Here is a 20,316-nt window from a genome sequence, read left to right on the forward strand (position 1 = left end):
GGTCAGCTCGTTACACCAACAAACAATACAGATTCTAGATTTGAAGCTTTCGTGACTGCAAGGATTCATATTCTTAGGTTTTTTCGGTAAGGTCACGTAGGTAAAAAATCAAAATTAATAAAAGTAAAATAAAAATAAAATAAAATAAAAATCACGACGTTTCGGAGGCAACACAAGCTTCCGTCTTCAGGTGGAACCGTCACAGCACGATAGCTGTATCACTTGATACACCTGAAGACGGAAGCTTGTGTTGCCTCCGAAACGTCGTGATTTTTATTTTATTTTTATTTTACTTCTATTTATTTTTTACCTCCGTGACCTTACCGACAAAACCTAAGAAAACAATACAAAAACACGATCGGAGTGCAAGGAATATAAGAGCTAAGCAAATCGCGTAAAAATATATACAAATAAAACTAAACAATGTATTTTTCTTACCAGGTAAAGCCCAGAGGTAATAACTTATTTAATGCGTAAGATGGGGGAATTCTCAGTGTTCAAAACCTCATTGCGCTCCTTAGTGGAAACACTGTACATTTGCTTAAGTTTCCAAGAAGAAAACAACTTAAACCTCCGCGGAGGAGGATTCTCAAAATTAATTCGCAATCCCTTGGAAAACGGGCAAAAAAGAGAGCAATTAAAGACGGACTACCACAAGCAAAGGGCATTACCACGTCTGTGGTTGAGCAAATTTAAGCAGCCATACAAGGGTCATTAATTACTCGAACATGTGCACGGCCCACACACCGCACTTGTGAGCACTCACCAGCACGCACACGCAACCACGCCAACGCTGACAAATTGCCACAAGACCTACAGAGCGACCAGGTACAAGTGTGATAACAGTGCAACTAACTAACGAATGCATGCGAACGCATTTTGTCAACGTTAATTGTTGCGTTACCAGCAATTTTCTACGCACTCACTGCGTCCGTTGGCATATGAAACTTACGACGTGAGGAAGTGGGTCTCACTCGGGAGAGAAGCTGTTAATGGGTGTGAGATTGCAAGAGATATTGCACGTATCCATCTGGAAATAATGCTCTTCATTTACAATGTTTGCCACGGAATAACTATGAATTACTTGCAACATGCAGAGCAGTCTGTTCAATAATCGTGAAATGAATAAATCCAAAATATCAATTTACTTCCATTTATTAATCCACTGCTGTATAAAGACATACTAACACAGTGTTGTTAGGTGCTGACCAAGTTGGTCAGTGCAGGTTGGTGAATTTTGGTGACCTCGGGACCTGTTCAGGTTTCGCTCGCCACTGACGGTAGCCGTGGCCGGGAACTTAAACTGATATTTCTGGACTGGTAATGTAGTTCGTGAACCGCTGTGCAATGTCCCCGCCAGAGTCACATTGGACGAGAGAGTAAATTCATCAATGCTCGGTGTTGCTTTGCTCAAAACAAAACAAGTGGAAAAGTGGAGAAACGAACGGGATTCAATAATTTTTTTAAATTGTATTAAAAAGATAGTGTGATATTAAAATTTTAACTGTATAAAAAATATAGTGTGATATGGCACGACTTCATATATATATCCCACGTTATTTAAGACATTATTGCACAGAGTTCGCTGTACAATCCATTGTTTGTTTGTGGCGACACACCCAAGTTGTTTTCGTACAAATCTGGAGGAAGCATAAACTGCAATTACCGTCAAATAAATGAGCACATTCTGCAACGCGCCGGCAGCATGACGAACAGCAAGCGCTGTGCGTTGGTCGTGGTGCAAGCCGCTGGTGTTAGTGGCAAAGTTCCCCGTGCGAGAATTTTAAATGCCGTGCCCGGATTTATACACGAAGCACTTGGGTGAAAATTAGTCAAAACAGAATGTTATCTAGGTAAAGAATTTCTCTTTGAATCAAAGGCAGGGCAAATAAGTACGGTGCAGCTTCCTCCATTCTGTCTATCTAAGCCTCGCGAAATGCAAGCTAAGAGACGTACGCTCTCCTCCCCCCCGGGACCCGTGCCAACGATCCTCTGTGCCACCGTTCTCTCTGCCTCCAATCGAGGCATTGTCCCCATTTTCCCTGTCAAACGTTCAAGCTTCCTCGGCTCCTGTCTTCCGCGCGTAATTTTATTTGATTAACTACGTCTTAACATCTTTCCACGCGCCGGTACAAGCGCATTATTTCTACCTGCATACACCTTCAGTTCTCCCCCCAAACACCCGCAATATATTCTCTTCTTCTTTCATCCAAAATTAATTTCCTTAGTTACATCTGCCCACTTTAATATAATGAGCCAGAGATTACCCGAACCTGCTGATTAATACGTGAATTAGTAATCAACTGACATATCATCATAATTATTCATGCTCTAAGCAGACTATTATTACAGTGGGCATATTTCACTTGCAGATGCTCTGAAGCCTAGTGCACGCATTTACGATTATATATTTCGAAGCAAATCTGAAACAAATCCTTTTCAAAAACTTCACCGAGTGTGCCTGTGGCCAAAATTTCAGAATCCCATCAACGTAATGTCGTCCAATAAACGTTGATAATGACCAGGTGACTCAGCAGTTGAGGCACTAAACCAGGAGCGCTAAGTTCCTGGGTTCCAATCTGTGTCGCCACCCATTAAAAGAGTGAATATTATCATTGGTGATAATATTCAACTCACTACGCTTGAGAACCTCCAATTAGCACGGTTGGCTACGTACGGCGCAGAAGAAGTTCAACATACATACAACCTGGTTGAATGACGGGTGACTAAAACCTTGATTCGGGTTCAGGATCTCAGCAGTGCCAACTTAGTTCTCCGACGTTCTATTAGCCTCCTGAGAGACCCAGTCACCTGCATAGCAAGATCCAATTTGAAAGCAACATCAATTTTAAGAATGTAAAATGATGTTATTTGCGTTACGGAATCACAAAGCATACATGAAAATGTACAGCCATTTTGTCAATGCATTGCTGGATGAAGGCATCTCCATGCCGTGCTGGTCATGAGGGTTCTTTGAACATAATTCACGAGGGGTGGGCAGTATTGGCTGGTGAAGAGCGAAGCCCAGGACCAATTGAGATAATACTTCCCATTTTCTTAGGTTTTTTCGGTAAAGTCACGTAGGTAAAAAAAAATAATTAATAAAAGTAAAATTAAAATAAAATAAAAATCACGACGTATCACTTGATACAGCTATCGTGCTGTGACGGTTCCACCTGAAGACGGAAGCTTGTGTTGCCTCCGAAACGTCGTGATTTTTATTTTTATTTTATTTTACTTTTATTAATTTTTATTTTTTACTTACGTGACTTTACCGAAAAAACCTAAGAATATGAATCCTTGCAGTCACGAAAGCTTCAAATATAGAAATAATACTTCCCACTGATGCTAGTAAGGTCATCGGGTTCAGACCGCGCTGCACTAACCACTACACCTCCACTCCCCACCCGACCCCCCCCCCAGATATGAACACTAAACTTTAAATCCACAACTAGCATTTAACAACAAAAAAACAGCACATCTGACGTAAGGCACCAAGATAAACAAAGCACCGCGTAGTGTATGTGCAATGTGTTTGAGCAATGTCGTTATTTGAAGATGTCTCTGTATCCTTCATCATGAAAGGCACGGGTTTAATTGGACTCTGGGGAATTTCTCTTGGTTATGACATATCAACCAATCTCAGTCCTCTGTTAAAGCACATCGCGTCTGGGTGTTTGGTGAAGCAACCCAATCATTCAGGAGAGCGTGGGTGTATTGATGTAATTTCATGCGTCGCTTAGTCATGTTTCCTGTTAACCGCACTGAATTCCCATCATTGCCCATCTCATTTCTGCATACGATCATCATCACATGGGCCGTATTTACATTACACAGTATTTAATATGAACATATGTTGAACATGCATGAACATTTAGCCCATTGCGTGTTCTGTGTTTACTCCATCGGGATTATGTAGTGGCATTAACCTGCAATCATTCATGCCACCCAAACTCGTACACGGGATTTTATGCAGTGAAACGTTACATAGGCTTTAAAATATTGTTGTTATCTTTCATAGCAAGTCAAGGTATGTGAAAGTGCCTAATTGCGATGTAAATGTATGCATTATTGAGAAGCTCCCATGGTGCAATGGTTAGCACTCTGAACTCGCAATCCAGCGGTGGTCTGGTCGATCTCCTCCCGGCACTTAAGTTGAAACAATGGGGCAAGTTTCTGTTTTTTATTTCACCAGGTGAGGCCCACTCAGCTATATAGATCCTTTTCAGTTCATTGATGGCTATTATTTGTGGCCAGGTTAGCAGCCAAATACCAGAGGTCCCGGGGAATAATCCACACGACCATGGGGAAAGCATACAAACTCCAAATATACAGGCGTCGGGGTCGGGATCGAACACACGACCTCCTGCATACCAGGCGATTTAGTTAACATCTCGCCACCACCGCATGGTGAATGGCGCTGTTGTTGTTGTCACGTGCAACATATGCACTTGCATGGGAGAAGCAAAAAAATTGCCCCAGGTCAACCAAATAGTCTCAACGAATGTCGATTCTAAATGTGGAGGGAAAAACGGAGGTCCTGGAGAAAAATCCACGCGACCACGGGGAGAACATGCACACTCCAAATATACAGACGTCAAGGTCAGGATCGAACCCACGACCTCTTAAATACCCCCACCTCTGTCGGACCCTGCAGTATAATTGGGTACAACACGATTAGTCTCGCAGCAGGCCATGTGCGGTGGGAAACAAAAAAACTGTGGTTACTCCCACTTATTTCAAAATGTCTGGTCAGCATGGCAGCGGGTCCGCTCCCCCTCTCTTCACCCCCTTGCTCTCGGCAACCGGGTTAACTCGCGTCGCCGGCTCGAACACACAACACAACATGATGGAACGGGCCGGCGTATTGCCTCAATAAAAAAAAGGTCCGGTCAGCGTTGAAAACGAGGCCAAAAAAAATGCCCTCTGGAGGGGTTCCCTCTGGCTGTCTCGAGTGGAGGCCCTTCCTCCAGCAGTGGCTCAAGCGATGAACGCGAGGGTTGTTCCTTCACTCTCAGCGTTCATAGTAATTGCAGCAGAACTCCTCCGATCCGTTCTTTCTCATTAATTGCACCCCCCGAAACTGATCGGCAGAAATCTTGTACCCTCTTATCGATTACTTACGGTTTATCTGTGCTTATCTGCTGATAAGAGGAGTAATCCAGATGCGGTAACAAGTTCGTCGGATTCCCACTTATCCGTAGATAAGGACTCACCAGAATTGGTCTCTCAGAAGGATAAAGTTCATCCTATTACCTGAGGCTGAGGATTAGAGGAATCGCCCGTGAGTCGTGGTACATTTCTCCTATTATCCATATTTATCTGTGGATAGCTGTGTGAAATACAGGAGAAGTTCCACAGATAAACGTGTCAAGAGTGCCACCCCCACACCACCACACCACCACAGATAGGATGAGTAAATTTGAATAATAATAATAAGTGTGTTATTTACTGATAGCAACAGGACATATAATTTATGTATATACATGTACATTTCCCTTCAGGGCTCTGTTATTGACTAATTTATAAAGAAAGACATTTCAGTGTGTGTGGCCTTGGTCATGGCCTTGCTCAGGAAAATCCTGACAAATGCCAAACCTTCTACTAACGTTAAAAAAACAACTCTTATTATTTCGATGAACCTGTTGTATGTTTGTATGTATGTTGAACTTCTTTCGCACCATACGTAACCAACCGTGCAATAATAGTACATATAATTACATACAGAAGTTAAATATCTATGTAATAGTCCATTTCAGTTCAGGTTCTACGAATATTGTATGACGATATATTTGCGTTGTAAGTAGTTTCATTCTGTGCATTATTATTGGTGTATATAGGATACCATACCTCTGCCAAGACATCCGGCCAGCATGGAAGCATAGGCCAAATATCTTGGCCTTATTCCAAGGGTGCTTTGAACCTGATGACCTTACTAGTATCAGTGAAAAGTGTTATTTGAATTGGTCCTGGGCTTTGCTCTTCACCAACCTATCCTGCCCAGCATCGTGAATTATAGTCAAACAACCCCCACACCCAGTATAGCATGGAGATGCTTTCATCCAACAATGGATTGACAAAATGACTGCACATTATCATTGATGCGTTGTGATTCAGTAACGTAACAACATTCTGCTTTCTTAAAATTGATGTCGCTTTTAAATTGGATCTTGCTAGGCAGGTGACTGTGTCGTTGAGGAGGCTAATCTATCTATATATATATAAAATCGCAAATCTGTCTGTCTGTCTGTGTGTCTGTGTGTCGCCGGACCATACGCAGTTTCATTGGAAGGCGGTTGCCCCTGGCAACGGGTAGCGACGCATTCGCTGCCGGGTGGACGCCATTTTTAATTCCCGTTAAAAATATGCGCACGCATTTGTCGTATAAACTCGATATACCCAGCGTTGCCCGGGGGGAAAATACATTTAAAATCTTATGAAAACTTTCAAACATTACATACCAATGAAAAAAACAACTGTGTAATTACTTTTAAACCCGACGCGCCAAGAATCGATTCTCTGAATCGCGCAAAGGAATCGAAGGTTGTAGATTCCTTTAGATTCGGACGATTCCCGTTTACTATAAGTTGTTTAAAGTCCATATAAACTGCTACGAACGGGAAATATCCGGCGTTGACCGGGGCAAAAATGTAATTAAAAACTCATGAAAAAATAAAAAAATAAAATAACAATGAAAATGAAAGTCTATCATTCAAAATGTAAACCCCCAACATGCCAGAAATCGATTCTTTGAATCGCACAAAGGACTCATCGAAGTATATTCTTAGGTTTTTTCGGTAAAGTCACGTAGGTAAAACATCAAAATTAATGAAAATAAAATAAAACAAAAAATCACGATGTTTCGGAGGCAACACAAGTCTCCGTCATCAGGTGGGACCGTCACAGCCGAATTAGCTTCCTGTTTAATATAAGTTGCTTATAGAGTTGATGGTGATTGTGAGTGGTGATTAGTGAGTGGTGAGGGGAGGTTGAGTGGTGAGGGTGAGTGGTGAGGGTGAGTGGTGAGGGTGAGTGTTGAGGGTGAGTGGTGATTGGTGAGGATGAGTGGTGAGGGAGAGTGGTGAGGGAGAGTGGTGAGGGTGAATGGTGAGGGTGAGTGGTGAGGGTGAGTGGTGAGGGTGAGTGTTGAGGGTGAGTGGTGATTGGTGAGGGTGTGATTGGTGAAGATGAGTGGTGAGGGAGAGTGGTGAGGGAGTGATTGTTGAGGATGAGTGGTGAGGGAGAGTGGTGAGGGTGAGTGGTGAGTGGTGAGGGTGTGATTGGTGAGGATGAGTGGTGAGGGAGAGTGGTGAGGGAGAGTGGTGAGGGTGAATGGTGAGGGTGAGTGGTGAGGGTGCGTGGTGAGGGTGTGATTGGTGAGGATGAGTGGTGAGGGAGAGTGGTGAGGGAGAGTGGTGAGGGAGAGTGGTGAGGGTGAATGGTGAGGGTGAGTGGTGAGGGTGTGTATATATGTAAGGTTATTAAGAAATATATTTTTCACCCGGGCAACGCCGGGTACTTATGCTAGTACGAAATATAAACTGGCTCTCTAGAATTCTCTCTAGTGGAGGCTGTTCCGACAGCAGTGGCATGAGCAAAGCAATTGCAGGGCTGCACCTTTACCTTTTATAGTACAGAGAGTCCTCTACTTATGAACGAGTTAGGTTCCAAGGGTCTGTTCTTAAGTCGATTTGTTCGTAAATCCACTTGTCGATTCCAAAACATGTTGTACGGCATGTACACTAAACACGGGGAATGGCTTTAAAAGTTGTATAATCTCCTGTAGATGTAGATGCCACTGGTTCTTTATGCTCTGCAGATGTAGATGCCACCACCGCCATCTATATTTCTGAAAGTTATTAAGTCGTATGTTCGTGAGTAGACGAGTTCTTGTACATATTCCCAAAGTTATGCACTAGAACTTGATATCCGCGATATTTTGGCTATCCGCGGCGAATCTCATCTGGAACTCTGCACGACTGCTGCATCGAGAGAGAGGAAGAAAGTTAGGAGGTAAAGCGATGAGATAACTTTCATGTCTTCACGAGCTTCCTGTACTGCAATGCTGTTTTGAATGCAATTGATTAACCAATTACAATTGGCCAATTCTTATGCTCATTCCACGTGCATTGAATCGTTCGAGTGAGAATTGATTATTACTCTTCTTGCAAATTGAATGCAAATGTTATATGCCGTGCTCCATTTAGGGGTATTAGAGAAATCATTACTGCCCAAACGAGACAGAGAATTAATAACAGAGACAAACAATACAGTTAAAGCGAATCGATCCTTGAATTGAATCGTCATGCCAAATCATGAAAATTCGTCTAATCGCTTTGGTAAACGGGGCATGGGGGTAAATTGCCAAACCTTTAAAACAGTCTGCATCAGCAGTAGGCCATGCTTTCCCACCTGATGAGTGACGCTTGTGTTGCGCCCAAAACGTCGTGATTTCACTTAGTCGTTTTCATTTATTTTATTAAATTTTGTACCTACGTGACTTTTACCGAAAAAACCAAAGAGTATGAATGATCACGTGCCTACCAGTCAGTCGCCCTTCACGTTGCATTCACATCTAATCAAAGGCCATTAAATCAAGACTTGACTTTACAACGATGGCATCACCACCACCGCCGCACGCCTTCCATCGACTTGCGTGGGTGTATTCAGGGAAAGCTCTGTGACAGTTTGCTGCGCCGAACCCAATTTGAGACCCGGCTGTCCTTCCCGACAGAAACTTTCCAGTACTGGCATTTTCAAAGCACAGATAGAGCCCATGGCCGTCGCATACTGCCATCGGGGGTCGTGAAATGTATCCGCACAGTAACAAGAGCTACATGCCACCCTTAGTTTACATCACCATCACTTTCAGCCCGGTTATTGCAAAGGTTGCTGGGTAATGGCATACTGATGATGTCGAGTAAAATGGCGTGATTTCTGCCCCCCCACCCCCCCCAAAAAGTGGCAAGGGGAGGGGGGAGATATCTTTACTCTTGAAAAACATTTCAGATATATTCCAAGCGCATATTAAAGTGCGTCGTATAAAACAGAAATATTGGTATGCGAAGCAGTAATTCAACATTTTTGCAGAGAAAGGGAGGATAGGAAGGAGAGGGTTTATTATCTACTGACATTTCATCCTTTTCAAATACACGACATGTAATGGCACCTCTGGGGAATCGGGCTCTACGGCTTGCCAAATCGGCCTGAGACAAGCCCTTTTTTCCGAGTAATAATAATATAATTTGCGAATGAGATAAAATAGGGGTTACTTTATAGCCTTAATTATGGTGAAACGCTTGCAAGCGTTGATTAAGGATAACATTTAAAATTTCAAGTGGAGCATCGTGGACGTGGGCTCAGCATGTACAAGTTCGCAAATCATTACCCACAGGGAGATGAAGCACAGCGTCTGTGCCTTGTTAGCCAGTATCTATTACAAAGGTCCTCAACGTGCTTTTCTCCAAGACATGTCAGCAGCGAGTTGACTTAAATCTGAAATATTGCCATAATAAGAACGTACAACCCTTTGTCAATCCACAGCTCGATGAATGCCGCCCAATGCCATTTCGATTATTGGGAGGGGTGGAAGGGGTGGGATTGATTGACCGTACTGTACTCTCATATACCGGTCAGAGTGGGTTGGTCGGCTTGAGTTATCGCTTCGGAGACCACGAAATCGTTGATCGGTCTCCAGGGTTGATGATGGCATCAAGTCGTGATCTCTCACGTAGCAGAGTGGGGCCCGCGTGAAGGCTGCTGCCATCTTCCAGTGCGGCGCGGGTTTTGGTGAAAAGCCACGGCTAATGTTAGCCGTGGCCAAGAATCGAACTCGGATGACCGGTTTCACAGCACCATGAACCGTTCCTCAAGAATAGTAATACTGCCATAATGATGCAGATTAGTGCTGACTCAGGAAGGCCTTCATCCAGCCATGGATAGATCAAGGCTGAGTGATGACACATATTTTCAGAAAACAGTGTAATGTCTGCATGGTCCTACCAACCTCTTTTTGACAGCAGTAACCAAACATTACTAAATTCTAACATGTTTTAGTCTCATATCGTCTCATTCATACAAATTGCAAACCGCAATTGCTGAGGGACCATAGACAAACTGGAGGACAGTCACGTGGCGAGCCAACGCCAACAATTGCCAAAGCTTTGAAGTACTTGAAATATTACGATGTGTACAGCAAATTCAGAAGTGTTTCTACGTGTTTTCATGATTATGTATACAAGCCCCTCCAGATGAATATATATTTTTGTGATGGCACAAATATCAAAATCCAACCGGTAAGATTTGAAAAAAAAAGTGCCCTATATTTATCATTTAAGAATCCATGACATGTTGTGGTAACACCCTGGTTCTTGAATGTCACTTCCTCCAGAATGTGCCCACCTGTCCAAAGTCAACATTAAGGCCATTGACTTAAATGAGGCTGTGAAGTGCACACGGACCAGAGGAGCTGCCACCAGTCAAAATGTTTAAAAAAAACAACAGTGGATCCTCACAGCGACTCGGATATTCTCTCTCCGGCATGATGTAAGGCACAGCAACGGCAGCGGAGGGTGGAGGAAAATTGGGAAGGAAGGGCTGGATTTAAGGCATTATGGATGATGTATCACTAGGCTCCCCGCTTGCTTGCCGCAGCCTGGCTGGAAATTGCACTGGTTTATCTACGGAGAACAGCCACTGCGCCGGTCGGGTTCATTTAATGGCCCAATCTAATTATCGCACCGGCCGTCCATCACTACTGGATTCCAGCTCAGCACGAGCACACGGACTGCGTGGCCCCAAAAAAGCCCAGGACCTTCCTCAGACGGGAGACGGCAAAGCAAAAGAAACAAGAGGAGGACACGAGAGAAAATGCAGCAACAAGGATGACGAAATCACGTGTCGAGAAACAAACACGTGAGAAACAAACGGTGAGAAACAGATATTAAGGAAACAATAGAGTAAACTCGAAATTGAGAAAACCCACTTCTTTTATTTGATTTGCCACTGTGGCTGGACAATACCCCAGAACACTAGGAAAGGTACAATTTCAATGGGACCTCTTCTCTGTCGATGCTAACCGAGGTAGCAACTCATTACCACCAGAGCAATGTTGTTGTGTTATCTCTTTGGCAGGATAATGCATTTCCGTGCTCTTAGCACAAGAACAGTAAATATTTCAGGGCCAGACACGCTTTGCTGGGCTGACTTTTTTCTTTGGAACGCAATAGTTTCTAGGTTTCACACGTGAAATGTTGTTGTTTTTACTTGAACGTTGCAATTTATTAGTAATCAAATGAGGCCACGAGTACAAGTGACGGAATCAATATAACCAGAATACCAGCAAACGTGACGCAAGTTTCACTCTGGGCCATTACAATTTTAGATGCTCAGACTGTATGTGCAGAGGTTATGTGTAGGGGTATTGTGGTTTCCTCCCACATGAAGCCAAATGTTAAGGAATTGAATTGGCCAAACATCCAAATGGAGCGAGACCCTCCTGACAGTCTTGAGACTCAATGAGTCTGTCCTGCCAAAAAGGACAGATAATGTCCATCGAGGACAACTACTCAATAAATAATAGGAAAGCATTAGTAGATAATGGCATGCTCTTTCCAAAACTCGATAACTTTAACTATTATGAGCAGCAAAATGCCCACATGTCATGTACGATTTAAAAAAAGTTTTGCTGGCTGGTGTACCGGCAGGGAAGTGCATGGTAGTGACGTCACCAAGCACATCTGTATTAAGACGTCACCTGCATCCCACAGCGTTGAGCCGGGTTCGTGCTGACGTCATGCCCCCCCCACCTCCTACTCCACCCGTGTATCGTGCGCAATTGCTCAGGCAATGCTCCTGTAAGTGATACAAAAACAAATCTTCAACAAAACACTCGAGGCACTGGCTGCATTGCTCTTGCATATGGAACAACTGAGACACAAGCTTAATGGACAGAACTGCGGCGAACAAAGGACGCTACGCTTGGAGGGAATAACCAGGGGGAGAGTTGGAATGAGAACTGTCACTCTATACGTACGCATGCATGTGTGTGTGTGTAACTTATTTTGCACCATACGTAACCAACCGTGCTAATCACGCTTTTTTTATCCGCAAGCTTGTGGCTAACAGCAGATTTTTTTTTTAGTTGGCGATAATTACAGCCATCTGTTTTTTGTGTTGTTGTTGTTGTTGCAACAAGCGATGTTCAGAATATCACTGCCGGATGACCCCCCCCCCCACAACTTCCCTTTTGTGTCCCAGCCAACTCCACCAGAGCCGACGCAACGACTCGCGACGTTTGGCACCACGGCAGAAAATGCGACGATGACTTTTTCGTTGTTGCTAAATCTTTTATTTCACACCCTCGACACAAACAAACGAAAAGCTGCCGAGATTTGTCAGCGACGACAACCGCTACCAATTTACCGCTACCAATTTACCGCTTATTGCCAACGTGCTTAATAGAGCTCAACCCATTGAGTATAAAAAGCATTACTAACGACTACGTTTTTTGGTTCGGCAAAAACAACACATTACGCATTTGGCAGCAGGAGTGCTCAAATAAGGTTAGCATTACCATATCACTCGACTTCATGGAGATTATCTACCGTATCCGCCATGTGTTTATTTTAATCGTTCGCACGTTCATCATCATCCCATTATAAAGCACCTGCGGAAGAAAAATAATCACCCCTGGAGCGTTTAAACAGCCGCGATATACAACACGTGCTTAACAAGGCAGGCGGCCGTGGGTTTGCCTTGCCAACTCGCCGATAAGACCAAGCCCTGCTTCTGCCTGCGGGTTGTTCGTGGTCTCCGGTCCAGCTCGTCACATTCGCGAAACGCCCCGACAACATCAAAAGATCCCGCGTGACGCCGAGAGCACAAAGAGACCGCCGCTCGCCATTGTCACAGCCAAATAACCCCAAATCCCCCCCAAATGACCCTGAGAGACGGAGGGGGAGCTCTGTGTGAAAGGGGTCTGCCCGCTAATGAGTTGTTGCCACGCGTTTTTCAACTCATCTCTGCTAAATGTGGCCAAATAATGTAAATTATTAAATTGCAACCTTTCTGTTGCTGTCATCACATGGAATAAAGAAAAGATGGTGGGGTTTTTTTTTTAAGACACAAAGAACTATAAGCATTGTACAATGACTATCCGACCTTTAATTAACCCCCTTTTTGAAATATATATATATAAATATATGTGTAATAAGATACAAACAGGCCAAGTACCACTGAAGGTTGGAGTGCTTGACTAGTTCAATCAAAAGGCTGCAATTTCAAAACACCTGGCCAGGAGAGGTCTACTTAGCCCATCACACTCGTTGGCGCAGATAAAAAGGGGGTACCACTTTGCGCTCCATCTACAGCGTGCATTCCATGGCGACACACAGCTTGATCGTCTCGAGGTTCACAATCGTGTAGGCTCGAGATAGTTTCACGCCTATTTTCTGCCGATTTTATTTTCCAATAATTGTTATTTTATTTGCTTGCACATTGATAATGCGAATGCATTTGCTTTTTTTTGGTTATCAGTCAAAGGATAATCGTTATAGAGGAGAAAAGTCATCATTCACGATTATTGGCAGAATTTATCTTGAAAACCATTTCTGTTCAATTCAGACCATTACTATCAGTCTACATTTGTGTTGTATACCGTGTACGATTACTGTATTGGAAATGTAATCACTCAAGTGGCCATTGAAATGCGGTACAGGTCTATTTAGCAGGTGACTGGGTGGGCCGACGCCACTGAAAATCTGAGTTTGAATCCATGTATAAGCCACGGTTGTTTAATTTGGGTTTCCATGAACCACTCTTCTCCCATGCCTATGGAAAACTACTTCTCTATATGACTACATATCAACCCATTGTTTTCGTACGGCGTCTTGCGACACACTCGCATTTCCACGCTATATAAATCCACGGCGTAATTGTATTGTACAGACTCACACACGTGAGATGCAAATACCACCATGGAGCCCCCATATATTTACATAGATGCTCAAAAACTCACATAGAGACCTATGATTGCCTCCTCCTATAAAGATGAAAAAATGCGCCCACTCCTCCTGCACGGCATTGTGAGATGCAGCCGCATTTCGGCGCTGCTACGTAAATCCAAATGCGATCGTATTGCGCGCTGGAATTTCTTCGGCTAGCTCCGGGGGCCGCCCGCAGAGACGAACATAGCTCACGCCGGGCAGGCGAGCCGGCAAGGCAGACCCCGGCGGCTTTGACTCGCGCGGTGAAAACCCATGGGGGGGGGGGGGGGGGTGTGGGTGGTGGGGGGCGAGATGGGATCCACCCGACCGATGATCTGACGCGCCGCTCCCCCCCCCTGTCTCTGCCGTCCCCCCCCCCCCCCCAGCGGGCACCACATACATATTTGGCCGCACGGGAGGTCAGATCACGTACGTGTGGCCGCCCAACAACCGGCCGAGCACGCGGGCCGACCGTCTGGCGCTGGGCTTCAGCACGCAGAACAAGGACGCCATCCTGGTGCACGTGGAGAGCGGCGAGACGCTCGGAGACTACCTGCGGCTTCACATCGTGAGTGGTGGCGGCTGCATGCTGCAAACCAACCGCCCCCCCCCCCCGCAGCGCGTGACCTTGTCACAAGGGGGGGGGGGGGGGCACGTGACGCAGGTCAATGTAAACCAAGCATACGCTGAACAAACTGAGTCACAATGTGATCTGCCGAGTCTATCACACATCATCCCGCCACCACCTACTGCGTTAAAAATTGCACGAATATTTTTTGGCTTGATGATAATAATTCAGCAGGGGGATTTGGGGGGGGAGGGGGGGGCCGAGTCTTCCAGCACGGGTGCTCTCCCCACTCGAGCCCCCCCCCCCCTCCGCTAAAGCCGCATTGCTGGCGGCACGGCGCAACCACGGCACCGGTTGTGTTCACCAGCGTGTGATTTCGCTGCGATGGCGGTTAACTTGTTCGCCCATTTCGTTTGCTAAAAATGAGCATGATAATGTTTTTTTTTTTACTGGGCAGCCCTATGATTGGTGGGAAAACCCACACCACCGTCGCGGTCACTGCCCACCACTGACATTAACATTGTCTGCTGACATTTGGGCCAAGCCCATTTCAAACCTTTATAAACAGTTTACCTCTAGAAGCTAAACCACCTCTTCCTGATGACGAACGCTTGTGTTGCGATCGAAACGTCGTAGTTTTTTTTGCTATTTTCTTTGAACCTATCTACGTGACTTTACCGAAAGACCCAAAGAATATGAATTCCTGCAGTCACGAAAATTTCAAGATGTAATTAAAGGACTGTACCTTTACCTGTAATACAAAAGTCCAACATCACTCCAAACAAAAATAAATATTGCTTTTCATGCATTGGCTCTTTAGCCTTCTGAACTGTTTCCCAGCGTCATTAGTTTACTTTGGCAAACTCCAGAATGGTTTTGACCTACTGGGTCCTATGATCAGGATGTTTTTGTTTGCTAAATGCAGTTGCTCTTGCCAGATATTACTGACAAGAGCATAGATTGAGCTATAAGATGCATTGTTAAATGTGAGCAGCTATCAGATTGTACACTGCGAATACAAATTCTAACAATGAGAGCAGTTGATTTTTTTTCAGGCAAGCCTGCAGAAGTTGTTATTTCAGCAGCAGCCTTGTTCACCATATTTGGCCAAGGTCTCTCTAAGTACAGTATTATTTCCGCCAAAATGTGTCTTTTTAGTATAAGTAATAGACACTGAAATTCATGAATAAAATAATTTATTTTGAAAATACTGATGCAATATGTCAAAGATTCTCAAATTATATAAAAATAACTAATAACTGAGCGTGTTTGACACGTTCCACTCGCTTTTTAAAATAGAGAAATGTATTCGTACATTTGAATGACTGTCAAAACTCTTTCAATAAGCGTTTGTGGAAAATGCCATGCTTAAAAAAAGGTCTTCGGCAAAAGTGGTTCAATTAGCATAACGATCGTGGCTCTTTTGTGTGTGTGTGTATTAATCCACAACAATTCCACAGCCAATGCCTGGTATCAGCCGCTCAACGAAATCCTGTCGCGTTTAATGAGTCTCATTCATGCACAGCACCATTCCCAATGTGTCAACAATTTGCTAATTACATATTTCGACAGCATTACGCAACAATGAGCGAACATTTGAGCGGCAGTGAGGAAACACCATGAAGAACACCGATTTGCGAAGGGGGAGAAACGAATTTGAACTAGTTAATTATTTTCTAAAATGAAAAATTTACCAACCGGCAGTAAGCCCTTGACAGCGTCAGAATATTTGTACCGACGCTAATTAAACAGATTAAAATTAACTAATTAATCAGCTTAAGCAGACACTCCCCCATTGCCATGTAGTATATTTTACAAGCGCCTTAGCGGCGATATTATAGGGCCCTCGTGCCTACACTGCCTAACCAGCACACATTTAGAGCGTAGACAATTGTCTACACAGTGGCACATCTGTGACTTAAACTCCTTTATTGTGCTGCCCACTCCATTGCGGATCGTTGGCGCTGGGGTTAGTCCCATTGAAGTGCTTCACAGGCTGACGAATGAGATGCACCTCACGCAAGCGGGTTTTTTTTAATATCCTTGCAGACCCTGAAATGTCCTTGAATAAAAGCGACGTTTCTTCCAAACATCGCCAGCACCCCCCCCCCCACGAACAACCCTATTTGTGTCTGAACAAAAGGTGTGGTTTTTTCCACAACCCTACCATTGGCTGAGAAAAATCAGCTGCTTTCGAAAGATATCTATTTTTTTTCTACATCATGAAAATGAAATGTCTTTGTTGTTTAAAACGTGAGAGGGGGGGTCGCAAAAGGTGTCAAACATTGCTTTTGTTTCGTACATGACGCCGAAAACAATTCGTCCAAGCAGGTAAAGTAAAAGAAGAAACTTTGTGTAAAACGCCTTTCATTGAACAAATTTTGCTTTGAATACAAACAAGGGCACAAATTAAGTACAATTAATTTCAATAAATGTTTTTGCGTCATACTAACAGGCACAAAATATACCCAGTTTCACCAAATTCGTAATACCTCAACGTCCCACTGCCCAGCATTTCAAAGCGCCGCCCATCATTATTTCCAATGTTGAACTTCGTAGCGGCAGAAACCGAGTTGAAGAGGCAACACACCAGAGTGAATCGCCAGAGTGAATCACCTGAGCCTAACCCCCATGTTTTTAGTGCCATCTAACCCATACTTACGTCTCCCCCCGCACCCCCCGCACCCCCCCCCCGCACCCCCCCCCCGCACCCCCTCGCACCCCCCCCCGCACCCCCCCGCACCCCCCCCGCACCCCCCCCCCGCATACCCCTCCCCCCCGCATACCCCTCCCCCCCGCATACCCCTCCCCCCCGCATACCCCTCCCCCCCGCATACCCCTCCCCCCCGCATACCCCTCCCCCCCGCATACCCCTCCCCCCCGCATACCTCCCCCACACCTCCCCGCACCCCCCTCGCACCCGACGCCCCCCCCCCTCGCCCCCCCCCCCCAACGCACCCCCCCCCCCCCGCACACACCCCCGCACCCCCCCCCACCGCACCCCCCACCCCCCCCAACGCACCCCCACCCCCCCCACCGCCCCCCACCCCACACCCCCCCCACCCCGCTGCCTCCTCCTCCATTCCCCAGCCAGTTTGGCCCCAATTTTCTCATTATAATTGCAGGCGGCTGCAAAAAAAAATTGCAAGTAATTTGCTGAGAGGGCAGCCGCCACTGGGAATTTGTAACCCCCATCTTTAACGTGCCCAACCTCAATTACTCTACTCCGTCGCATGTTTTCCAATAGAGCTGTAAGTGCCTTCCTCTCGCACATGTCCACATAACTATTGCCTTGATTGGTTAATAGTTTCTCTGTTTTTTCTTACCCAAAAGAAAGGCCACAGCCCGTCTGCCCGCTCCTTCAAATGTACAGCTGTTAAATTGGTAATTTCAAATCATTTCCGAGTTGCGGGTTTATTTCTTTTTACTTGTCATTTAAGTGGAGTGAAGGCGTTATTGTTTTTATGAAATGGAATTATGTAATACACTTGCAGCAGCAGTATTTGTTTGGGGAAATGCAGTCAAAAGATTTGTCTATATGAGATCTTAAGACTTTGGCCTTAAGATAGTCAGACGTCTGTTGTTTGTTGCTGGACAAGAGAGACAATAAGTTGCTGTTGAGTGGCATTACAGTATGTCTAGCTTGTTCACTCCTCAAATAAAGCACCATATCTGACCTTTGTTAACACGACGTAATTAGTATGTTTTTATTATATATTAATTATACAGATGATAGTAATTTCTCAAAAAGGGTTCCCAGCAGATGTATACAATTTTTTTTATGTATAATTAGTTTTATATTTAAGACCAAGACGGGAAGATTTCTCCACATTCTGGCTGCCGCCTGATGGTTGTAATCACCGGCAAAAACGTTGTGCTCAAATTGTAAATGTTGTGGGGGTTTACCCTCCAACAATAGTAACTAATTGGCATGTTTTGTTTACGGAACAAACCTTACTAATTGGCTGTGTCGGGTGTTGGCGGGTTTACCGACACGTTTTATATTTACACGATCTAACACAAAAAAACGAATGTGGATAATATTGGTCGTGAAAACCTACTATGTCTTCTTGGTTCTTTCGGTAAAGTCACGTAGAAGGGAAATAATAAAATAATTAAAATAAAACATAATAAAATACAATTCTCACGACGTTTCGGCCACAACGCAAGCAGCCGTCCTCAGGTGAAGAACAGGTCTGTCGGAAACGCAGACGCTGTCTTTCCGACAGACCTGTTCTTCACCTGAGGACGGCTGCTTGCGTTGTGGCCGAAACGTCGTGAGAATTGTATTTTATTATGTTTTATTTTTATTATTACTTCCCTTCTACGTGACTTTACCGAAAGAACCAAGAAGATGAATCCCTGCAGTCACGAAAGCTTTAAATCGAAGCCTACTACGTGTTAAACTTACGTGCCCCAGTTGCGTTTCGACATTCGGCCACTTGTTCGCGAGTGCAGAGCCAATACACGTCAATGTTCTGGGACACCGACGCTCACGGGCCACTCGAAGGGCTCTGGGACGATGTCAAAATCGCACGATCAATGCCGTTCTCACATGGAGCAGGTCACCGCCGACTCACGTGGCAACGTGACGCGGTCACGCATGAACCGCCAAGCGACTGGACCCCCCCGCCTTGGCTTTAGACTTATCTGAAATCCCAGTCGATCTGTGTCACCCGGCACTCAAGAGGTAGGCGAGACCACGGATCCGTGATCTCAGGCTCTGGGCTGCTCTGTGGGGGCTCTAGGAGCTTACCATGTGTAACGCAAGTGGTGTGATCACGCTTTTCTATGCAGCACTTTTTTTTTTACTTAACTCGGCTTTCATCGACCACTGAGCTAATCCGCATCAAACCCGCTGCTCATGTGAAACCTTCACGATCTGCGAGGTGCCATTCTCCACCCCACCCCACTCTCTCATCGTCGCTAGGGCCCTACACCCGGAATTTCTTTGGCTCCACCAGAGTACCCCAAACGCAGTCTTTATGCACGTTTAGCCATCCAGCCACTCATAAACAAGTGTGTTTGCTGCTAGAGTGAGTTCTCTAATGGGTTCATCAGTAAATGAAGCGTAGGTTTTTTTTTGCCTTTTCTCTTTATGGGCCCGCTTCACTTTTAAGAAGATAATTAAACGTCCATTGATCTGGATGTGCTACTTCTTTCTCTTAACCCAGGGCTTGTGAAGCAATTACAAATGCACGTAAATGTTAAGCTCATGTTAATGCAGATTAGCTCTGAATTATCACTGCTGTTATTTGTTATTATCATTATTGCAGTACCAGCAATGACGTGATTGCTAATTAAGTTATTATTACGTTATTACGATAAGGCTAAAACAATGAAGACAATATGCTAGTTTCTGCAATATATGACTCAGCTTTAATGCTTGCATTTCCCAATTAATTTAATTCAAGAGCAGCTCATATGAGTAATCCGAATAATCACCACCGTCACTTTGATCATGACATGGCATCCAATTTCGTAAAATCTTGTGGCAAATATTTACACACTTTTAAAACATCTCAGCCAAAACGTGCACACATACACACACATCTGTCTTTTCAATTTGCTCTTGTTACCAATATTTTAATTTGCATATTTTAGTTTTAAGTTCTATTTCTAGAAGAATCCTGAAAGTATGTACATTTTAGGCTTATTCTTGTCATGTCAAGGTTAAAGGGGCGCCGCAGTGGCGAGATGCTCACTACTTCTCCTGGTATACAGGAGGTCGTGGGTTTGATGCCAACCCTGAAACGTGTATAT

General features: G+C 44.6%; 1 protein-coding gene across 1 annotated transcript in view; it reads left to right on the forward strand.

Moving 5' to 3' along the window:
* Positions 1 to 20,316, forward strand: part of LOC144723519 (neurexin-1-like) — a 365,717-nt gene that overhangs the window by 304,894 nt on the left and 40,507 nt on the right. Inside the window, exon 17 of the mRNA XM_078602336.1 lies at positions 14,372 to 14,553. Coding sequence (XP_078458462.1) covers positions 14,372 to 14,553 — 182 coding nt within the window. The remainder of the gene's footprint in view (positions 1 to 14,371; positions 14,554 to 20,316) is intronic.

The sequence above is a fragment of the Lampetra planeri genome, chromosome 18 (assembly GCF_965212315.1).
Source record: "Lampetra planeri chromosome 18, kcLamPlan1.2.h2, whole genome shotgun sequence".
Lineage (NCBI taxonomy): Eukaryota > Metazoa > Chordata > Hyperoartia > Petromyzontiformes > Petromyzontidae > Lampetra > Lampetra planeri.